We start from the raw sequence: 18,857 nt of genomic DNA, 5'->3' as shown, positions 1-18,857 counted from the left end.
TAGGATGATGGCTGACCATTATTTCCTTTTTAAGGGACATGCTGGATAAAGGCTTGCCGACATTCTATTGGGCAGATGACATATTAGTATGACAGATTGTATAGTCAAAATAGGGTGTTCATTAATTCTCGGACACAAGTTTGTAACACAGCTGGAGAGACATATCCGGGAAGACTGATTAGTATCAAGACAACTGAAGATTTTTCTGATTTCCTTCTGGCAAAAGTTTAGAGGAAGAAGTGTGCTGTGAGCAGTTTGCAGTATAATAGGAAGTGATTTGCCTTGGTTGTCTGTATACAAGATTTGGAAGAAAGACAGATGTCAAGAAGTCTGCCTTATTTTTGGATGATATCACTTTTGAACCATCATGACATGACAGAGCTGGAAACAAGGAAGGACAGAAGTTACAATCAACAGCCTTAGCAAGACAGAAGGCTCGACTGCTATTTGAGCACAAGGCAAGCTTATTGCAATTGGCTCTTATGATTTCATCCCTTGCTTTGGATTTGTGTTAGATCATGACTGATAGTAATCATGATTTTCAGATAGGCCTGTGGCATCATATTCCTTCTTACCTTCATGATAAGAGAAGATGATAAGATAAGACTTCAAATGGATGAGACGCTAGCTCCATAGTTTATTATTAGTAGTGTATTAAGCATGACCAACAAGGCCACTACTTGTACTGTATGTGAAAAAAATAAAAAAAATTGAGGTCCTACTCTGGAAACAGAATATCACAGTAGCCACATCATGCCTCCAGTAAGCAAGTATTTCACCAGGCTGGAAAATCATATACTACCTACAAGTCTAGTTGACATTTCTTCCAAATAGGAAATATATGCTTATAAGATGGCAATATTTGTCTTGTCCTGTTTGTGGAAACAGGCTATAGTATGGGATTGATTAGCAATTAGAGATGTATATGTTGTGCAACATCATCCCAGTGTAGTGATGTAATTTTGAAGCAAATATATTTTGAAACTTCCATCTCTTTTTTTTAATTTTATTTTATTTTTATTTTTTATTTTTAAACTCCCATTAATTTTCATAACTTAGACACTTACTGTGTACTCTGTTTGTATCAATTATGCCAGTGTTTCCCAAAATTTCAATATCCACATCCTCTTTTAAAATTTAAATAATACCAATACACTTCCTATCAGGCAAAGGAAATTTCTGAGAAGTTATAATAATATTTCATTCAAACATGAATAATTAATAATAAAGTATTTATTTTTTTAACATTTGCATTATAATAAAGTACAAATATGAAACCATTTTCTTAATATTTTACCATCTGCATGGATGGTGAAATAATCACCATCCATGAGAACACCAAGCACCATTGTAGTTTAAGATATGAACAATTCCCAAATTTAGCAGTGTTCCAACTGCATGTTGGAACTTTTTCATTTAAAAATTTAAAATTTTAACACAAACAGTTTGAACCGCTCGGTCAGAAAGTGTTTGTGTCATCAACCAGACTTGGCCTTAATAGAGGTCATTCAATGCATGCCAAGAGATACATTTTGTTTAAAACTTACTTTAGATTTTTTAGTAATTAAAATTATAGAATAGATGACTTGCACTTATCTAACATTACAGCAACCAAAATATAAAACTAAAAAGAAGTAGTGCCACATACCGCCTAAAGACCTTTCTTTAGTGGGGGGGGGGGATATGTGGCACTTTGGGAAACACCGAATTGCACAATTTTGTAAATAATCAAATAATCAACAAAGCACTCTAAAAAAAAGACAAATTATTTTGAAATATAACTAGGATTAATTTCTATTTCAGAGCTGATGAAGAGCTTTTTGGTCATTATTATCTGCTTGTTTTATGTTTCAGCTTTTTATTTTAGAAGTGCCTGTGTGTGTGTGTGTGTGTGTGTGTGTGTGTGTGTGTGTGTGTGTGTGTGTGTGTGTGTGTGTGTGTGTGTGTGTGGAAAGATTATTTGCCTCCATAGAGTTAGACCATCAGAAGAAAGACTTCTAAAGGTTTGATTCTAGTTGCTAACTAGAGGAACTTTTTCTAGGTCTGTTTTGAGTTCCCGTTCCTGAGCTAGTTGATCTTTGGCACAGGCAAGCAGTTTCCTCTCTGGAAAACTGTAGTTTTAAGCCTCTAACTCAGTGGTCGCCAAAATGGTTGATATAACATTGTTAGGGGGGGTCGATTCTGGCTCAGGGGTCGATTGGGGGTCAATAGAAAAATATAAGACATCATTGTATGGGTAATATTTAATTCGGTTAACTTGGATTACCTCCATCCTGAATGACAACACAATTAGGAGTGAATCGTGGGAACAGTGACATGAATAGGACTTCTAAGTTGGGGCAAGGTCATGAAAATAGTTATGGAGGCCAATCAAGTAGGCCAAAATGACGTATTTACCAATAAACAGATGTATGTGGTTCCGCCTGGCCAGCACGGCAGGAGCGAGATTGCAACACATGCACCATTGCTTATTTACTTATTCTTACATGAATTCGATCCCAGTCTCATTTTTGCACATCGACATACAAGTGAGCATTAATGTTCTAAAATTCATCAACATACATATTATAATTCATTTGTTATTCATTCACAAACTAAACTTTTCTGTGTTGAAGAGTTGAGCAGGACTGGTAGTAATACCAGTATATTAATATCACTAGTAATACCAGTGATATTACTAGTGATAGTAGTAGTAATAGTAATATAATAATATATACTATATTATACATACAATAAACACTGTAACTATAAAACAGACAATCTAAAAACTCACATAAGCATCTTTTTTTGCTTGTCCTATTATAATTACGTAATAGTAAAATAGAGGGGGTCGATAAAAATTCAAGAAACCCTTATTTATTTATTCGTATGGCATGAATATCAAAACATGCAGTACAATACACTTTAATAACATATAAAATTAAAAGTCAAAAGTCATTTTAAAAACCAATAAAATTAAAAGGTTACATCCATATTGGTCAGATAGTTCGTAGCTTCAGGTGTAGCATTTAAGAAGTCCAATTTGTCTCCTGAATATGCTCTGAGATAACACTGAGTCACAATATGGTTCACAGTTTGTCTCTGAGCTCCACAATCACAATGCGGGGATGGTCGTTTACCCCATTTAAAAAGCATGTCCGCACATACACCATGACCAGTTCGTATTCTATTAAGCTGAGTACAGGATTTTCATGGGAGGTGTGAGCAAGCATCAAAACTTTCTTGTAATTCATTGAGAGAAAATTTTGTGATGTCATCTGTATGGCTCTCCCACTGTTCTTGCCACTTTTGCTTCAAGTCAAAGTTAGAATGTAGTAGTAGTTGGGCTAATTGTAGTAGTGGATGTCTTGATCTCAGTCATCGTACACTTAAGTCTGGGAGATCTAAATGTATTGGTAGGGCTGTGTTCTCCAAGATTTTCTTATACTCCTGTAAGAGAGCCTTAGTCCTGCGCAGATTCGATGGAACAATGTTACTAAGAGCTGGAAGCCAGTGTGTGGGCGTTGATTTAATTGTGCCAGAAATCAGTCTCATTGTATTATTTAGTTGGCTATCAACAAGTTTAACATGTGTACTATTTAGCCACACTGGTGAGCAATATTCGGCAACAGAGAAAACTAGACCAAGAGCAGTAATCTGCAGATTATTGGTTGCTCCCCATCTTGTGCTTATTAGTTTTTGTATTATGTTGTTACGGGTTCTTAACTTAGCAGAAACGTTTGTTAGGTGTTGCTTGTAAGAGAGCGTGCAGTCCAGGGTAACGCCCAAGTACTTTGGAAACTTATTGTGTCGTAGTAAACATCCTTCAAAGAAGATATGTAAAGTGACATCTGCCATGTGATTATTAAGGTGAAAGCTTGATACTTCTGTTTTGTCTGGATTGAGCGGGAGCCTCCATTTTTTATAATATTCACCTATAGTTTTCAGATCTTTTGTAAGTACGTCTTCAGCCTGACTCATGTTTTTGTGTCGAATGGCAATTACAGTGTCATCAGCATAACAGAACTTGCGTGAAATGGTAGCAGGCAAGTCATATGTGTATAGGTTATAAAGTAAAGGTGCCAATACTGACCCTTGTGGAAGACCATTATTAAGTTTTTGTTGTCGGGACATTTTATTTCCTAATATAACTTGAAAGAAACGTTCAGTGAGCATGGAGGAAATTAAGCGTGCAGTCCTTTTACATGGGACAATGCTAAGAAATTTGTATATAAGACCTTCATGCCATGCTGTATCATAGGCTGCTGTTAGGTCCAAGAAGACAGCTGATGTTTTATCTTGCTTCTGAAATCCAGCTTCTATGTATGATGTTAAAGTGAGCAATTGATCACAGCAACCACGTTTTTCTCTAAAACCTGCTTGCTCAATCGGGACATGCTGCATATTGGTGTGGACAATCTGTTGTACAGAAAGCGCTCTAACATTTTCTAGGTGCAACTCAATAAAGCAATAGGCCTGTAACTTTTTGACTCTTGGGGTGGTTTTCCAGGTTTAAGAATAGCAACTATTTTTGACTTCTTAAACTGGCTAGGTAGTCGGCCAGTCAATAATATATCAGAAAAGAATTCACAGAGTCATTTTATAGTATTTGGTCCATTATTAATCAGAAATTCAGGATGGACACCGTCGAAGCCTGGGGCCTTGCCTGCTTTGATATCTTTTATGACGACTTTTACTTCATCTATAGTGAAGATTGAGGCATATTGTGAGAAAGCAGGGGCATTTATTTTTAAAGCTCTAAGTTCTTTCTTAACTTTCTTGGTATGTTGGTAACTTTCTAGGGACCGTGAACATACCAAGAAAGTTAAGATACCCTTGAAGGGGGTCGATGGTCAAAGAAGTTTGGCGACTCCTGCTCTAACTGATTAATTAACTAACTAAAGAAATAAATCTAGAACTCCCACTATTTCTGCAATAATGTATACCTGTTAAAACCTAGGACTACCAGATGGGGCAGTTATCTACCATACTCTTTCCTGTGATCTCTATGAAATCGTTGATAGCCTTGGCTTAGCTATCAGTGATGGCTAAGGGTGGATGAGACTAGCTGTCTATCAATTTTCCAAAAAAAAAAAAAAAAGAAAAAAGTAGTTGAGGCTAAAAGAGTTCTGCTTACTCCCATTTAGGATTTTTTGGGATTTTTATTTTAGAAATCAATAATGTATATAATGATTATATACATTATTGATTTTATTTAATTTCAATATTGCTTTTTTATAATTATTGTTATCATTTTGATTTGCAAGATGAAACATTTGTGTAATGTTAGAATTTGTGTCAGCAAGTTAAAACATTGCTGAAGTTGTTAAGATTAAGTAGTCATTCATAATTTCAGGTGGATGCTCATTTTCTTGGGCTAGTAACAGTAGTTCTGGAGCATGGAGCTGGAGTACCAGGTCTCCACCACGCACTGCCACACCATCTCCACCCAGTCATTTGTCATCTGATGGAAGTGATGCTTCCAGGAATGATCGCTCACCACCCATCCATGATGAAAATGTTGAAACTGATGAGAGCGTTGGATTTATAGATGATCCTCTGCTAGGAAAAATTAAAGTGAGTAGTTGACTCTAATAAATAAATAACAAATTTATAAAATCTGCAAAATATAAGCTCATAAGAGATTAACACTGCCATTGTCAGGCATCAGAATATATTACTATTACTCCATCCTATGTATACATATTATGGTTTTTGATTCAGCATTTTTTAAAATTTCCTTTTTACTTGTTTGGAACAATACATAATAATACCAGATTAAATTATATTTTTTGTGACAATCAGAGTTGCTGGTGATGGTGAGCACAAGTTGCTTGGAAGGTGAGAAAGAATGCTAAAAAGGATTTGATAAAGCTGTTGTGAAAAGTTGAATAATAATAATGAATTACTTATGTATAATAGTGGTGATAACTGTAATAATAACAATAATAACTGGAGCTAAAAGTTATGAAGAAATTAAAAGGAGAGCACAGGATTGGATGTTATGACATACTGCTACCACCAACTTTGGATTGATGTACTTGAGAAAGAAGGATAGTGGTGAGTTGAAAAAGAAGATAGCAGCAAGTTAAAGAAGCAGAGAGCAGGGGGAAAGCCCCTCTCCCCCCAAAGAAAAAGGAAAAAAACACTAGAAAATTTTCCAAAAATCTTTTCCTAATTAAAATCCATTTTTTTAAAAATCTATATTGTGCCATGTCTTCTATTTCTATGCTACTTATGAATTAGTGATCATTGTAGATGCTCAGTCATAGGTCATATGAATACATAGTATGTATTCCCAAATCGTCTACTCAACTCCCCCCCCCCCTGATTAAATCCTGAGTGCACTACTGTGAAGAAGAGAGTGGAAATGAATGATAAGATGATGGAGTTTTGTAAGGCATATAGTTGTATGGAGGAAATTGTATGGACTGCATTTAAAGTGGTAGGGTGTTGCATATGGAGTTCAGTCATTGTTGTTGTGGGCAAAAGAGATGAATGTGTTAGGAGAATAGATGAAATTAGTTTCGCTAAAAAAAAGGAAGTATAGTAGAACAAGAAACCAAGGAATATGAAGGATAGGTTTAAAAGGAGATATCGAATGTAAAAATGACAGAATGGTTATGAGAGTAGAGCAGAATGTGTGTGTGTGAGAGGGAGAAAATGGTAAGAAAATTAGCAAAGAATGAAGTTCACTGTTTGGTTTAGCTGTGAAGTCAGTATATTTTGTCAGAATCCAATTTCTAGGAGGGGGGGTACTCAGCCACCTTGGCACGAGAGTAGCTATCACCTTCATTTGAAAAGCCCTTATAATCCTCATATCCTAGACAGTATTTTAATGCTCTTTCCACCGTAATGGCTAATATATTGTTCCTGTGAATGCACTAAATAGGCCTTGCATGAAAATAATGAGATGATAATATGTTCATTTAACAGTGCAAGGAGCATCAGAAATAAGGAGAATAAGTTTTAGTTGTTGAGTGAGTTGGTCTGCCTAAGGATTATTGGTATATTCAAAACTTCGTGAACTAACAATGATATACTGATGAAAATAGAAATGGAAGAATATAAAATTTTCTAGGTGGATAAGATAGACAAAAGAGGATGAGTAGTATAAATTACAATGGAAGAATTTTGCCCACTCTTCAATGTGAGTTTGAGATAAACAGGACAACACATTTAGTGGGATTTTGATATATGCTTGAAAATGTAGAGATAGTATGAAATGTTTAGGCAAATCAGTTTGACATATAAAAGGAGGGTGGCTCTAATGGGAGATTTTAATTATGAGGTTAGATACCAGAAGGAGGAGATGGCATTTCTTGATTGTCTAAGAATAATTATCTTAGATCTCGTGTGATGAAAGTAGCATAAATTTTTAGAGCATTGTTGATAACCTTTGAGGATGTAGTTGTGAAATAAGTGTAACTTATTTCACGACTATACCAGTTAGTGAGAGGGGTCATAGTAGGATTGTGATTTGGAATATAGCCAAGCAAATGAGGGCCTGGTTGGCCAAGTGGTTAGCATATCCGCTCTCCAGCCAAAAGGCTGCGGGTTCGAATCCTATTGTGGGCATGGATGTTTGTGATTGTCTGTGAAAGTGGCAGTAGATGGTGTCGGTGTAAGTGATGCTGTTTGCTGTAGTTGTTGACTACAGCAAACAGCATCACTTACACGGAGAGTTGTAAAGTAGGTGCCCTCCCTCAATGAGTCTTTGGACTTCTTGGAGGTGTTATGTATTATTAATAATCATAAAAGAGGGCTTCGGTGGGAAAGAAAGAGATATACTGTGATGGTAGGTGTTTTATAGAAAGCTCTGTGAACAGCTTGAAGGAGAAAAGTATAGCATGGGCTGAGGGATGGGAAAATAGGCTGATATAGAGAGGCTTGAATTCAAGAAGAGATATGATAGATATTGTTTTGATAGTTTGGGTCTGCCATGATGAGTCTACTGACTCCATGGAGATATCCGTAATAATAATGTATAACATTTGGGAGAATATTCAAAATAAGCAGTTTTGTGATATCTTGGATATTCAGAGTAAGCAGCATATAGCTGTATATACTGCTTACTTAAAAGATTAATAAGATGGGATTGAAATTGATAAATAGTGGTAAGTTGGCTTGTTCAAAAAGGTATTATTGTGGAAGAAGTATAAGATGTCAGGAACTGACCAAATGAATTTCGAATGCTTTTGGTCATAGGAGATCGGCTAATTGAAGTCAGGTGAAATCCAGTGAAGGTCATTTTTTTTGTGCTAAGTAAAAGAAGTGATAGAAGGAAGATGTTGGTTGATGATAGCAAAGCATCTGCTGCACAGAATTTAATGGAATTATTTAATTCATTTTATACTGCTATGCTGATAAGTGATTTTCGGTGAGGAAAGGTGAGATACTAAAGGTTGTAGAACTGAAAAGGTATGGAGGATTGAATAGACTAAGTGTTGGCTTTTGGGCTGGATGATATATCATCAGGTTTTGAGAGAGTGTACTAATGAGTTAACTATGCTCTAGACCTCATTGTTTAAACTCACTGCTGATTAAAATGGATCAAATATATGCACCACCTTATGATTTTTCAAGGATAAACACATAGACTAGCTGTTTTCTGTTTTTTATTCTTCAAGTACTGTACTGTACTGTACTTGCAGAATTGTACCATACTTGTCTAAAATCCCTTAATAGTAAAGTGGATTGATTGTAACTAGGAGATTTAACCACCTTAGTTAAAGTAATCTGTTTTACTTGGCATTTCCTGTATCAGAAATTTGACGATTTTTCAGTAGTATATGGCAAAAAGTTTGATTTTTTACTGTACATTATTTGTTTTTGCTTTTTTATTCCTGTGTCAGAATTTCCATGTTTTTTTTTCTTTCAGAAATTTCCTTGCCTTTCACTTGTTTAGTGTAGCCTTTTATTTATTTATTATTATTATTATTTGACACCTCCAGGGAGTCCATAGGCTCATCGACGGAGAGCACCTGCTCTACAACTCTGTCTCCACCAACTCAATCCACCAACTGACTGCAAAGCCATCTACCACCAACCACCACCACCACCACTGGTATTTCCACAATCATAAACATCCATGCCCACGGCGGGATTTGAACCCACAGCCTTTTGGCTGGAGAGCGGATAAGCTAACCACTCGGCCAACCAGGCTGGCAATTTATATGATAAATATTTATGTTATTTATTTTGTTTCTTTGTATTCTTGTATCGCAAATTTGACTGCTGTTGAGTTTAACTTTTTGCCGTTATTTATTTTGTTTGTTTAAAATATGAATTTACTGTTTATTAACATGCGAAAATCAATTTACATGTCAGCAAATAGTTAAATTATATCTACTTTTAAAATGCAACATTAGATTAATTGAAGCAATTTGCAGTAATAAATAAATAATTTATTTATCACTTGCAACATTTGCAATTTTCTATTTGACAAATCTGCATGGAACAAGATATTATCCTGGGTTTATTTGTTTTATGGGAAGAATGCAGAAATTATTTTAGCACTATTTTCAAATGCATATTTGAATATAATAATAATAATAATAATAATTATTATTATTATTATTATTATTTGACACCTCCAGGGAGTCCAAGGACTCATTGAGGGAGAGGGTGCCAACAGCATCGAACGATTGGTCCTCTTCTAACTACTAACCGTGCTGAAACTTACTTAACTGAGCCATTAGTAGCAGAGGCTCTACCAATCGACCAACCTTTGCCTGCTAATAATAATAATAGCATTTCTTTGGGCATCTCCATGGAATCAAAGGCTCATCATGGGAGGTCAGTACTAACCATTATTCACACCATACTTATCATATCACTCCATGAACTAATTCACTGTCACCCTGGGAAACCCATTCCACCCATTCATCATGCTCTAATTCACCAAGAAATTTAGTCCTTACTCTTACTAACCATACTTTGCACATGTTGTAATAGATTTCATGGTATGATATGAACACAGATGGATAAGAAAATAACTATTTATTAACTTAGAAACTAATATTTCGCTGGTATTATATCCAGCATCTTCAGAACACACAACACAAAGTTTGTTACAAACGCGAGACAACCACAATATTGCTATATTGATATATTGTTCCTAACAGGAGTATCCATTACTAACGATGAATATTAATATTTATCGAACATAGCAAAAGAAACTGTTTATCAGTTTAAGCATGCTGAAATCCTTTGCACTGAAATCATTAATACCGCAAATCAACAGCACCCCTTAATACTAAATGCTATTTACAGGCCACCAAACTTAAACAGAATAATATTCTTGCATGCACTCAATTACTGGTTTTCACACCAAGAATTATGCACAACTGAATTCTTCTTCTTCTTCTTCTTCTTCGCGTTATTCCTGCTTCCTATGCAGGGTCCGTGTGTTACTTAGATGCGACTACTTGTCAGTACTACTCCCAACCGACCCGTCGCCTGGTCTGCCGCTGGGGGGGGATATATTTTTGACTGTAGAGGTATGTTCACGGGGCCGGTTTGCCTGTTTGCGGGATGAAAAACGCCAGATAAACTGGCGGAAAAACCCTACTGACCGCGCCCTAGATCGGCTAACTTGGCTATGCCTGAGGAAGATCCTCAAATTCCTCACGTCTACAACGGGAATCGAACCTGGGACACTCCTTCCCCAGTCATATGGTTGCGAAGTGCAAAGCCACTAGGCTAACCGTGCGGTCAATTATGCACAACTGAATACCTAATGAAAATTGGTGATATAAACGTAAATATTTTATTATTATTATTATTATTATTATTATTCGTGACACCTCCAAGGAGTCCGAAGACTCATCGTGGGAGGACACCCATTGTACAACTCTCCGTCTCCACTACTACACCGAACCTCTACTACCAATCATCAACATCAGCGCCATCTACTGCACACGACCACTACTAGTATTTTTGTCTGTAAATTGCGTGTGTTCTGAAGGGCTGATTTGTCTGTATGCGGGATGAAAAACCCGAGTTTCCGGGAGAAGAAAACCCTGTTACCTGCGTCAAGCAAAAACCATAACAACACTGCATAATACCAAGATATGCTATCTATGTATTGGGTTGTTGCAAACGAAATGGCTGATTTTAAGGACGATTGAAAAAGAAGAGAATAAAAAGAAGAAGAATACCTGTTTAATCAAAGTAATCTCCAGCAGCATCAATGCATTGTTGCCAACGTGTGGCAAGGTCATTTATATCACATTTGTAAAAATCAGTGTCTCTGGAAGTGATGAAGTATCCCAAATTGTTGATTTGCTGTATAGTTGACACTGTCGTATGTGGTTGAGCGTTATCCTGAAGCAATAGGACTCCATGTCTAGTCACAAGTGCTGATTGCTTAAGGCACAGTTTGTCATGCATTTGCCACATATCTGTACAATATCGAGCTGCATTTATCATTTCATCTCGTGGAAGAAATGAGTAGTGAATAACACCAGCAGAGACCACCATACAGTAAACATCTTGACTGGATGCAGAGGTGCCTTTGGAGTCCTTCCTGGAGCGTCTTCCACTCCCACCCACTGTGACGAACGTGTACAATTGTCGTATAATATCCACTTCTCATCCACAGTTGCAATTTGTTGCAGGAACCTTTCTTCTTTACTTCTTAAGAGAGAAGAGCACACTTCCAAATGCCGTGCTTTGTTTTCATCAGTGAGTTCATGAGGCACCCACTTGTCGAACTTCCTTACTTTTCCTATTATTGCCAAGTGCCATGAAACAGTTGAGAAATGTACATTTAGTTGGGCGATCTCTAGTACAGTTTGTCGTGGGTTTCATTTGATTAAATCCTTTAATTATTCATTCGAATCAATGGAGGAAGGACGATGGCCACGGGGTTTGTTTTGTAGCCTCAAATCTCCTGAGCGAAATTTTGCAAACCAATGGCGAGTGGATCTCTCATTAGTTGTTCCTCCACTGAATGCTTTATTGATGTTTTTTACTGCAGCTGCTGCAGAATTTCCCAATTTGAACTCATAAAGGTATGGCAACTGTAATTGACTGGGTTCTATGTTTGACTTGATGTCGTAGTATTCAATGTTTAATGCACGTTGAGCAAAACATATACTATAATTGCATCACCCATGTGTGGCGCTGTCACATGACATAAAATATTTGCATATACCTCAGTGCTTGCTTTCTTCAGCAACCAGTAGAAACCTGACAGTCATTAAATGGCAATTTCATTTGCAACAACCCAATATAACCTAATACCAACCATAACATCATGTACTAGATAAGAAATAGTCAGAATTGCTATTACTCCTAATTGCTTAGATCATATAAACATTCAGGCACCATCAAATAGTTACACTGCAGCAGTCATAAAGTGCAAAGTAGCAGACCAATACTTCACAGCTCTAAATCTGCACACTAAGACAATATCCATGCAATGCTCCACAAACCAATAATAGACAAAGAAATAGTCAACCATGAAATAAGAAAAATCAACTGGAAACACTTGGCATCACCAGGTTCAATAGATACCTTATACAACATATACCTCAGTGCTTGCTTTCTTCAGCAACCAGTAGAAACCTGACAGTCATTAAATGGCAATTTCATTTGCAACAACCCAATATAACCTAATACCAACCATAACATCATGTACTAGATAAGAAATAGTCAGAATTGCTATTACTCCTAATTGCTTAGATCATATAAACATTCAGGCACCATCAAATAGTTACACTGCAGCAGTCATAAAGTGCAAAGTAGCAGACCAATACTTCACAGCTCTAAATCTGCACACTAAGACAATATCCATGCAATGCTCCACAAACCAATAATAGACAAAGAAATAGTCAACCATGAAATAAGAAAAATCAACTGGAAACACTTGGCATCACCAGGTTCAATAGATACCTTATACAACAATGTTAAACTCTCACTGGATGAAATATATATATATAAAAATTTTTTTTTTTTATATTGATGGATGATTAAGATGTGGAATCTTAATCATCCAGGTGTCTACCAGATTCCGTGCTCTTGTGGATTATCTTATTTCGGACAAACGGGAAGATCTGCCTCTATTCGGCTAGAAGAACACCAATCTTATATTGAATACTTTAAACCTGAAATGTCTGGACTTGCAGAACATGCCATCTTCACTAGAAACAGAGTTCATTTGAGAAAGACAAGAGTTCTTCACAAAAGTCAGTTTCTCATGGAACGCCTTTATAAAGAAACATGTGAAACTCTGCTTCATTCGCCTAACTTAAACAGATCCGACGGCTTGTGTCTATCCCCTTTATGGGAGATAGTACTTTACAAATCAGCTAATCTTTCCTAACTTTTTATTGTATTGATTTTTTTTAATTATTATTATTTATTATTTTTTTATTTTATTTATTTATTTTTATTTATTTTTATTATTTTTTTTATTTTTAGGAAAGTTATTGACCTTTTTAGTTATCTTATACCAGATACTTAGGTGGCGCTTTTTGGAATTGTCAGTTATTGTTTAATTTGATCTTAATGTACTGAAGATGCCTGTGACACACATTCGAAAATTATACTATTAAATAATCTTTGTATGTGAGTTTTTTCCATTATTAATTTTGTATCGATATATCTACTCACGGTATACCTCTTTTAAAACTTAACAACTTGCTTGTCTCTGCTTGTCAAGGTATTTTTCATAACCAAGTAAGTTGATGAGCTGATTTAGTTACTTTTGCAGTGTGCCCCCTAAACTTCATCTCCCTATTCACCAACACTCCCAAGTCCCTGGCCTCATCAATCTCCTAGAGTACAGTTCCATCAATGTAGTATACTGCTGCTAATCTTTTCACCCCAAAATGCATAACCTTACATTTTGTCACATTAAATTGACATCCATTCTCCTTAGCCCAGAACTCCAATCTATCCAAGTTGTCCTGCAAGATTTTGACATCTTCTGCATTCACTATTGCCCTACCCAACTTTGCATCATCAACGAACAAATGAACTGTTCCTCCTTAGATCATTAATGAACAAATTAAACAGCAGTGGTCCAAGAACAGAACCCTGCAGCACACCACTAGTCACAGCCGTCTTTTGGACTCAACTCCTGAATAAACTACTCTTTGATATCTCTCCCTCAACCACCCACCCACCCACCTATCCATCTCACCAATCCTATATCCGTTCCCATATGTCGTAGTTTACGGATTAGAATTCCATGTGGTATCCTGCCAAATGCCTTTGCCAGGTCCAGCGGTATCACTGTAAACCCATTATCCTTATACAGTTCAGCTGTCACCGTGTTATAAAACTTGAGCAAGTTACTGAGGCATGATCTACCCTTCACAAAGCCATGCTGTCCCCTGTACAATATCTCATTTTCATCAATCGATTCCTGTATTTTTCCCTTGACTATTTTCTCCAAGACCTTGACAACGACTCCGATATGCTGATTGGTCGGTAATTTGCAACCGTAGTCTTGGATCCTCCTTTATGCAGTGGAACTATTTTCCCCTCTTTCCAAACCTTTGGGATTAAACCAGACCCAAGACTCAGATTAAACAATATGGTCAAGGGCACTGATAATTCTTTAGCCACTTCACGCAAGACCCGTGCCGGTATACCATCCAATCCCACAGAGGTAATCACATTAAGGTTCTGTAATAGACTATTCACCTCCACTTCATTCATCACAATTCCCGTATAAACTAATGGTTCCTTCATTTTTTCAATGTCGCTACCTGGATGATATACTTTTGCAAAGTGCTCGCTCAGTAACTCCACTATATCGACCGATTCAGTTACCTCCTTACCATTGTCATTCCTTAAAATCATTTTGCCGTGTACAGTTTTTTTCTGGCTTGCAGCATATTGAAAGAACTGTTTGGGATTCTCTTTACCTTGCATAGCTGGTTTCCTTTCATAATCCGCTTTTGCTTTTTCTACCACACTTGTTACCCTTCTGCCTGCACTTTATACCATTCGTGTGCCTGCAGGTTACCTATTTCTTTAAATTCCCTCCACAGTTATTTCTTTTTTTTTTGCAGCTCAGGCTTAATGGTGTTATTCATCCATTTAACCCCTACTTGTTTTACTATTCGGACCATAGGTATGCAATCAGCTATAACCTCCTGCAAATGCTCCTTGACCACTTCCCTTGCTCTATCGACATCCAGCCCTTGCAGTTGTACATGCCATGGCACTGATCCAAGCAATTTCTTAAGCTTGTCATACTTGCCAGCACAGTAATTCCACATATACCCTGTCTTAATCGAAAATTCCACACCTTTAGCCACCTCCCAGGTCAAGAATGATCAATCTTATGATCAATCTCACCATTTGGTCATATTCATTACAATCAAATTCTCAGAGGCTATTACCAGGTCAAGCACTCTCAAACCCCTAGTATTTTCAATTACATGCTGTCTCAGATAGTTATCCCTTAATAATTGAATAAAATCCATTTCCTTCCTCACATGTGTCCTCTCCTCCTTCCAATCAATGTTACCATAGTTGAAATCCCCCACAATAATTACCCTCCTTCCACTCATTTCATCAATTTGTTTATGCATACTATCTCCACCATCTATTCCATCACCTGGTCTATAGTAGCACCCAACTGTATATTTTATTCTGCCAGTCTCAATCTCACACCAAATAGCCTCAAATGAGTTCTTTTCACTATCCTGTGATACAACTTCAATTCTCCTTGGCTGCAGTTCATCAGCTATCATCAATAACACCCCTCCCCCATTTTATTCTCTCTGTCCCTTCTAAACACACTATAACCTACACATTCTATCCCACTAACTATATCATCTTCCATCAGCCATGTTTCACTAATGCCAATAACCTGTGGCCAGGACGAGCCAATCAAGGCCAAAAATTCTTCCTTCTTGTTCCTAATACTCCTGGCATTAGTATACATGAAATGCAGTGATCCCTTTGTCCCACCCCTATCTTAATGCGTTATTCTAACTATCCTATTCTGTTTTTTTGTCCTTAGCACTGGCTCGGGTACATCATATACATTCTTACATTCAACTGTCTTACCGATGTTCGCATATCCCCCCCCCTCCTTGGTAGTTCTAGTTTCCCTGGTTCTGCATATCCATTTTCACTTCATTCAGCAACACTTTTTCCAGTCTCCGCAAACCAAATCCATTCAAATGCAGGCCATCTGTCTTGTATAAATCCTTTCACCCATCAGATTCATTCCACACTACACTGTCTGCATAACCTGCGCATAATGTCATCTGCGATTATGGCCCTCCTTCTAAACTCCTCTCTGTCATACTGCGGCAACAGACTCACCATTCTAACTCTCTCATTATTTCTTTTGCTACCTTTGTTATCACTTTATTATTATTATTCCCCAAAGCACAATACGGTTTTCAGAAACATAAGGGAACAACATCTCTCTTGGACATTTTTATGGATGCAATTAATATCATCTTAGATAAAAACAAAATTTTGATGGTAGTCTTTATCGATTTGACTAAAGCATTTGATACATTCACACATCAAACCTTATTAGAAAAGCTAAGACATATTGGAATAGATTGGCCTTTCCACAGGTGGTTTATAAACCATTGGAGGTCCGTGAAAATTTTAAGTGGGGGTGCTGCATATACAAAATAAAAAAAAAAAATTCTTTTTTTCCTAATCAGTAACCAATTTATTAATAAATAAATTTAAATATTAAAAAATTGCTTTATTAAAAATATTTCACCCTCACCATGAACAAACACCAATAATAAAAGTTTCATATCTCAAAGAAATAACACGTGCAAGTATACGGTACACCCCAAATGGGCAGTGTCGGAATCACTTGTAAAGTGCAATCACAAGTGCAAACGAGTATCGCCAAGTTTGGCTGCATTTGGCCGAACGCGATAATTCTGACACTACGTTAGATCGCAGTGTATTTGTTTTGTGTAACGATAATTGAAAAAATATACTTCTTTTCATATTTCCAACAGTGACACTCATCATAATTCAGACTTGTATCTATAATAAATAAATAATTATATGTTATTTTAACAGAATAAAATAAGATTTGCAAAAAATAGTTCACCCTCACCACAAACATGCACCAATAATAAAAGTTTCGTATCTCACAGAATAGCATGCACAAGCATACGATACACTGCCGGAATCACTTGCAACATGCAATGAGAAGCGCAAACGAATATCGGCGAGTCTGGCTGCAATTGGTCGAATGTGATAATTCCGACACTGCGTTAGATGGCAGTATATTTGTTTCGTAATTTAAAGTGTTAATCGAACAATTCCAATTATTAACTATTCAATCGCTGTCGAAACATAAGCTGTAACCTATAACATGTTGTGTTGCATTTATATAATGTTGTAAGCATTGTTATTATTTATAAACACAAACAAAATTAAATTTTTTCCTTGAGGGTATTGTAGTGTCGCAGTGCTTATGTACGGGCCACCACTGTTAGAAACTACCTTCAAAATAGAAAACCGATCACACACATCGGGTCAAATCGCAGTAGAGAGCTACCAGTAACTAACCTGTGGAGTACCACAGGGAGCTATTCTCTCCCCAACTCTATTCAACATTTATATGCATGATATTACCAGCTACCTCTCAAAGGTAAGATCTTCCAATATCAGATGATACAGCTATAATATCCATCCATATAATGCAAGCATAGCCCAAAAAATATTATTATTATTATTATTTAGGCCTCCAAGGAGTCAAAAGACTCATTGCGGGAGGTCCGTCCTAGGAAACACAAAGTGTATCATACCACTCCTTAAACTCATTGACCGTTCTCGCTCTCACCACTCTATCAGGCAATGCATTCCATGGTTTTCAACCACTCTCTATGCAAAGAAACCAATCCTCACAGTTTCCTTTCGTAACTTCCAGGTATGGCCCCTTGTCATCACTCCTTTCCGCTGTTCAACCAAGCGAAAGAATCACCAGTGTCAACTCTGTAACCACCTCTCAACAGTTTAAAACTCGCAATCATATCACCTCTCCTTCTTCTATTCACCAAACTCTGCAGTCCACATTCCCTCAGCTGATCCTCATAACTAACATTGTACAGTCGTCAAACTGTCTTTGTTATCCCATCTCCATACCCTTTTCACACTTAATTTATCCCATTCAAATCCCGGGGATCAAATCTGAGAACAATAGTCTAAGTGTGGTCTGATCAGGGTCTTATACAACGGAATGATAACTCTTTTATCTCTGCAAGTCAGCGACCTTCTCATTATTGCAGCAATCCTTTGTGTTACCTTCACCACCTTTGCAATATGTCCCTTGAATTTCAGGTTTCTATCAATCATCAACCCCAGATCTCTTGTCTTCAATACTTCCCCCAGTATATCTCCGCCAATAGAGTATGCAGCATCGATGTGTCCGAAACCTCAAGACCTTATATTTTGCTGCATTAAACCGACACCCCCCATTCATTTGCCCATCTGTCTAGCTTATTCAAATCCTCTTGCATGACTACCACATCTGTACTATTACTAATAACCCTTCCCAGCTTTGCATCATCCGCAAACAAATGAATATCCCCTTGCAATCCACTGACAATGTCATTGATACAAAGGTTAAACAATATTGGTCCCAGTACTGAGCCCTGTGGGACCCCACTTGTAATCCTCTGTCTCCTTGAAACTGCTCCACCATACACAACTCTCTGATACCTATTGGACAGCCAATCCTGAATCCAGTTGACCAATCTGACATCCAAACCCATATCAGCTTATCATGTGGCACCCTGTCATCATGTCACCTTATCATGTGCCTTCGCTAAATCCAAGAAAATGGCAGTTTATGCCTTTCCCTCATCTACTGCTCTTGTAACTTTATTATAAAAGGCTAGCATATTACTAAAACAAGAGCACCC

At 37.0% G+C, this 18,857-nt stretch overlaps 1 protein-coding gene across 1 annotated transcript in view; it reads left to right on the top strand.

Annotated features, from left to right (window-relative positions):
- The window catches only part of Glut4EF (Glucose transporter 4 enhancer factor), a 332,547-nt gene that overhangs the window by 157,507 nt on the left and 156,183 nt on the right, over nucleotides 1–18,857 (top strand). The window contains exon 3 of the mRNA XM_090414696.1: nucleotides 5,336–5,556. Coding sequence (XP_090270822.1) covers nucleotides 5,336–5,556 — 221 coding nt within the window. The remainder of the gene's footprint in view (nucleotides 1–5,335; nucleotides 5,557–18,857) is intronic.

Source organism: Typopeltis vanoorti, chromosome 25 (genome assembly GCF_054136105.1).
Source record: "Typopeltis vanoorti isolate ZY-2024b chromosome 25, IOZ_Tvanoo_1.0, whole genome shotgun sequence".
Taxonomy (NCBI): domain Eukaryota; kingdom Metazoa; phylum Arthropoda; class Arachnida; order Uropygi; family Thelyphonidae; genus Typopeltis; species Typopeltis vanoorti.
The sequence above is the reverse complement of the archived record's forward strand: the minus strand, read 5'-3'. Positions and strand labels throughout refer to the sequence as shown.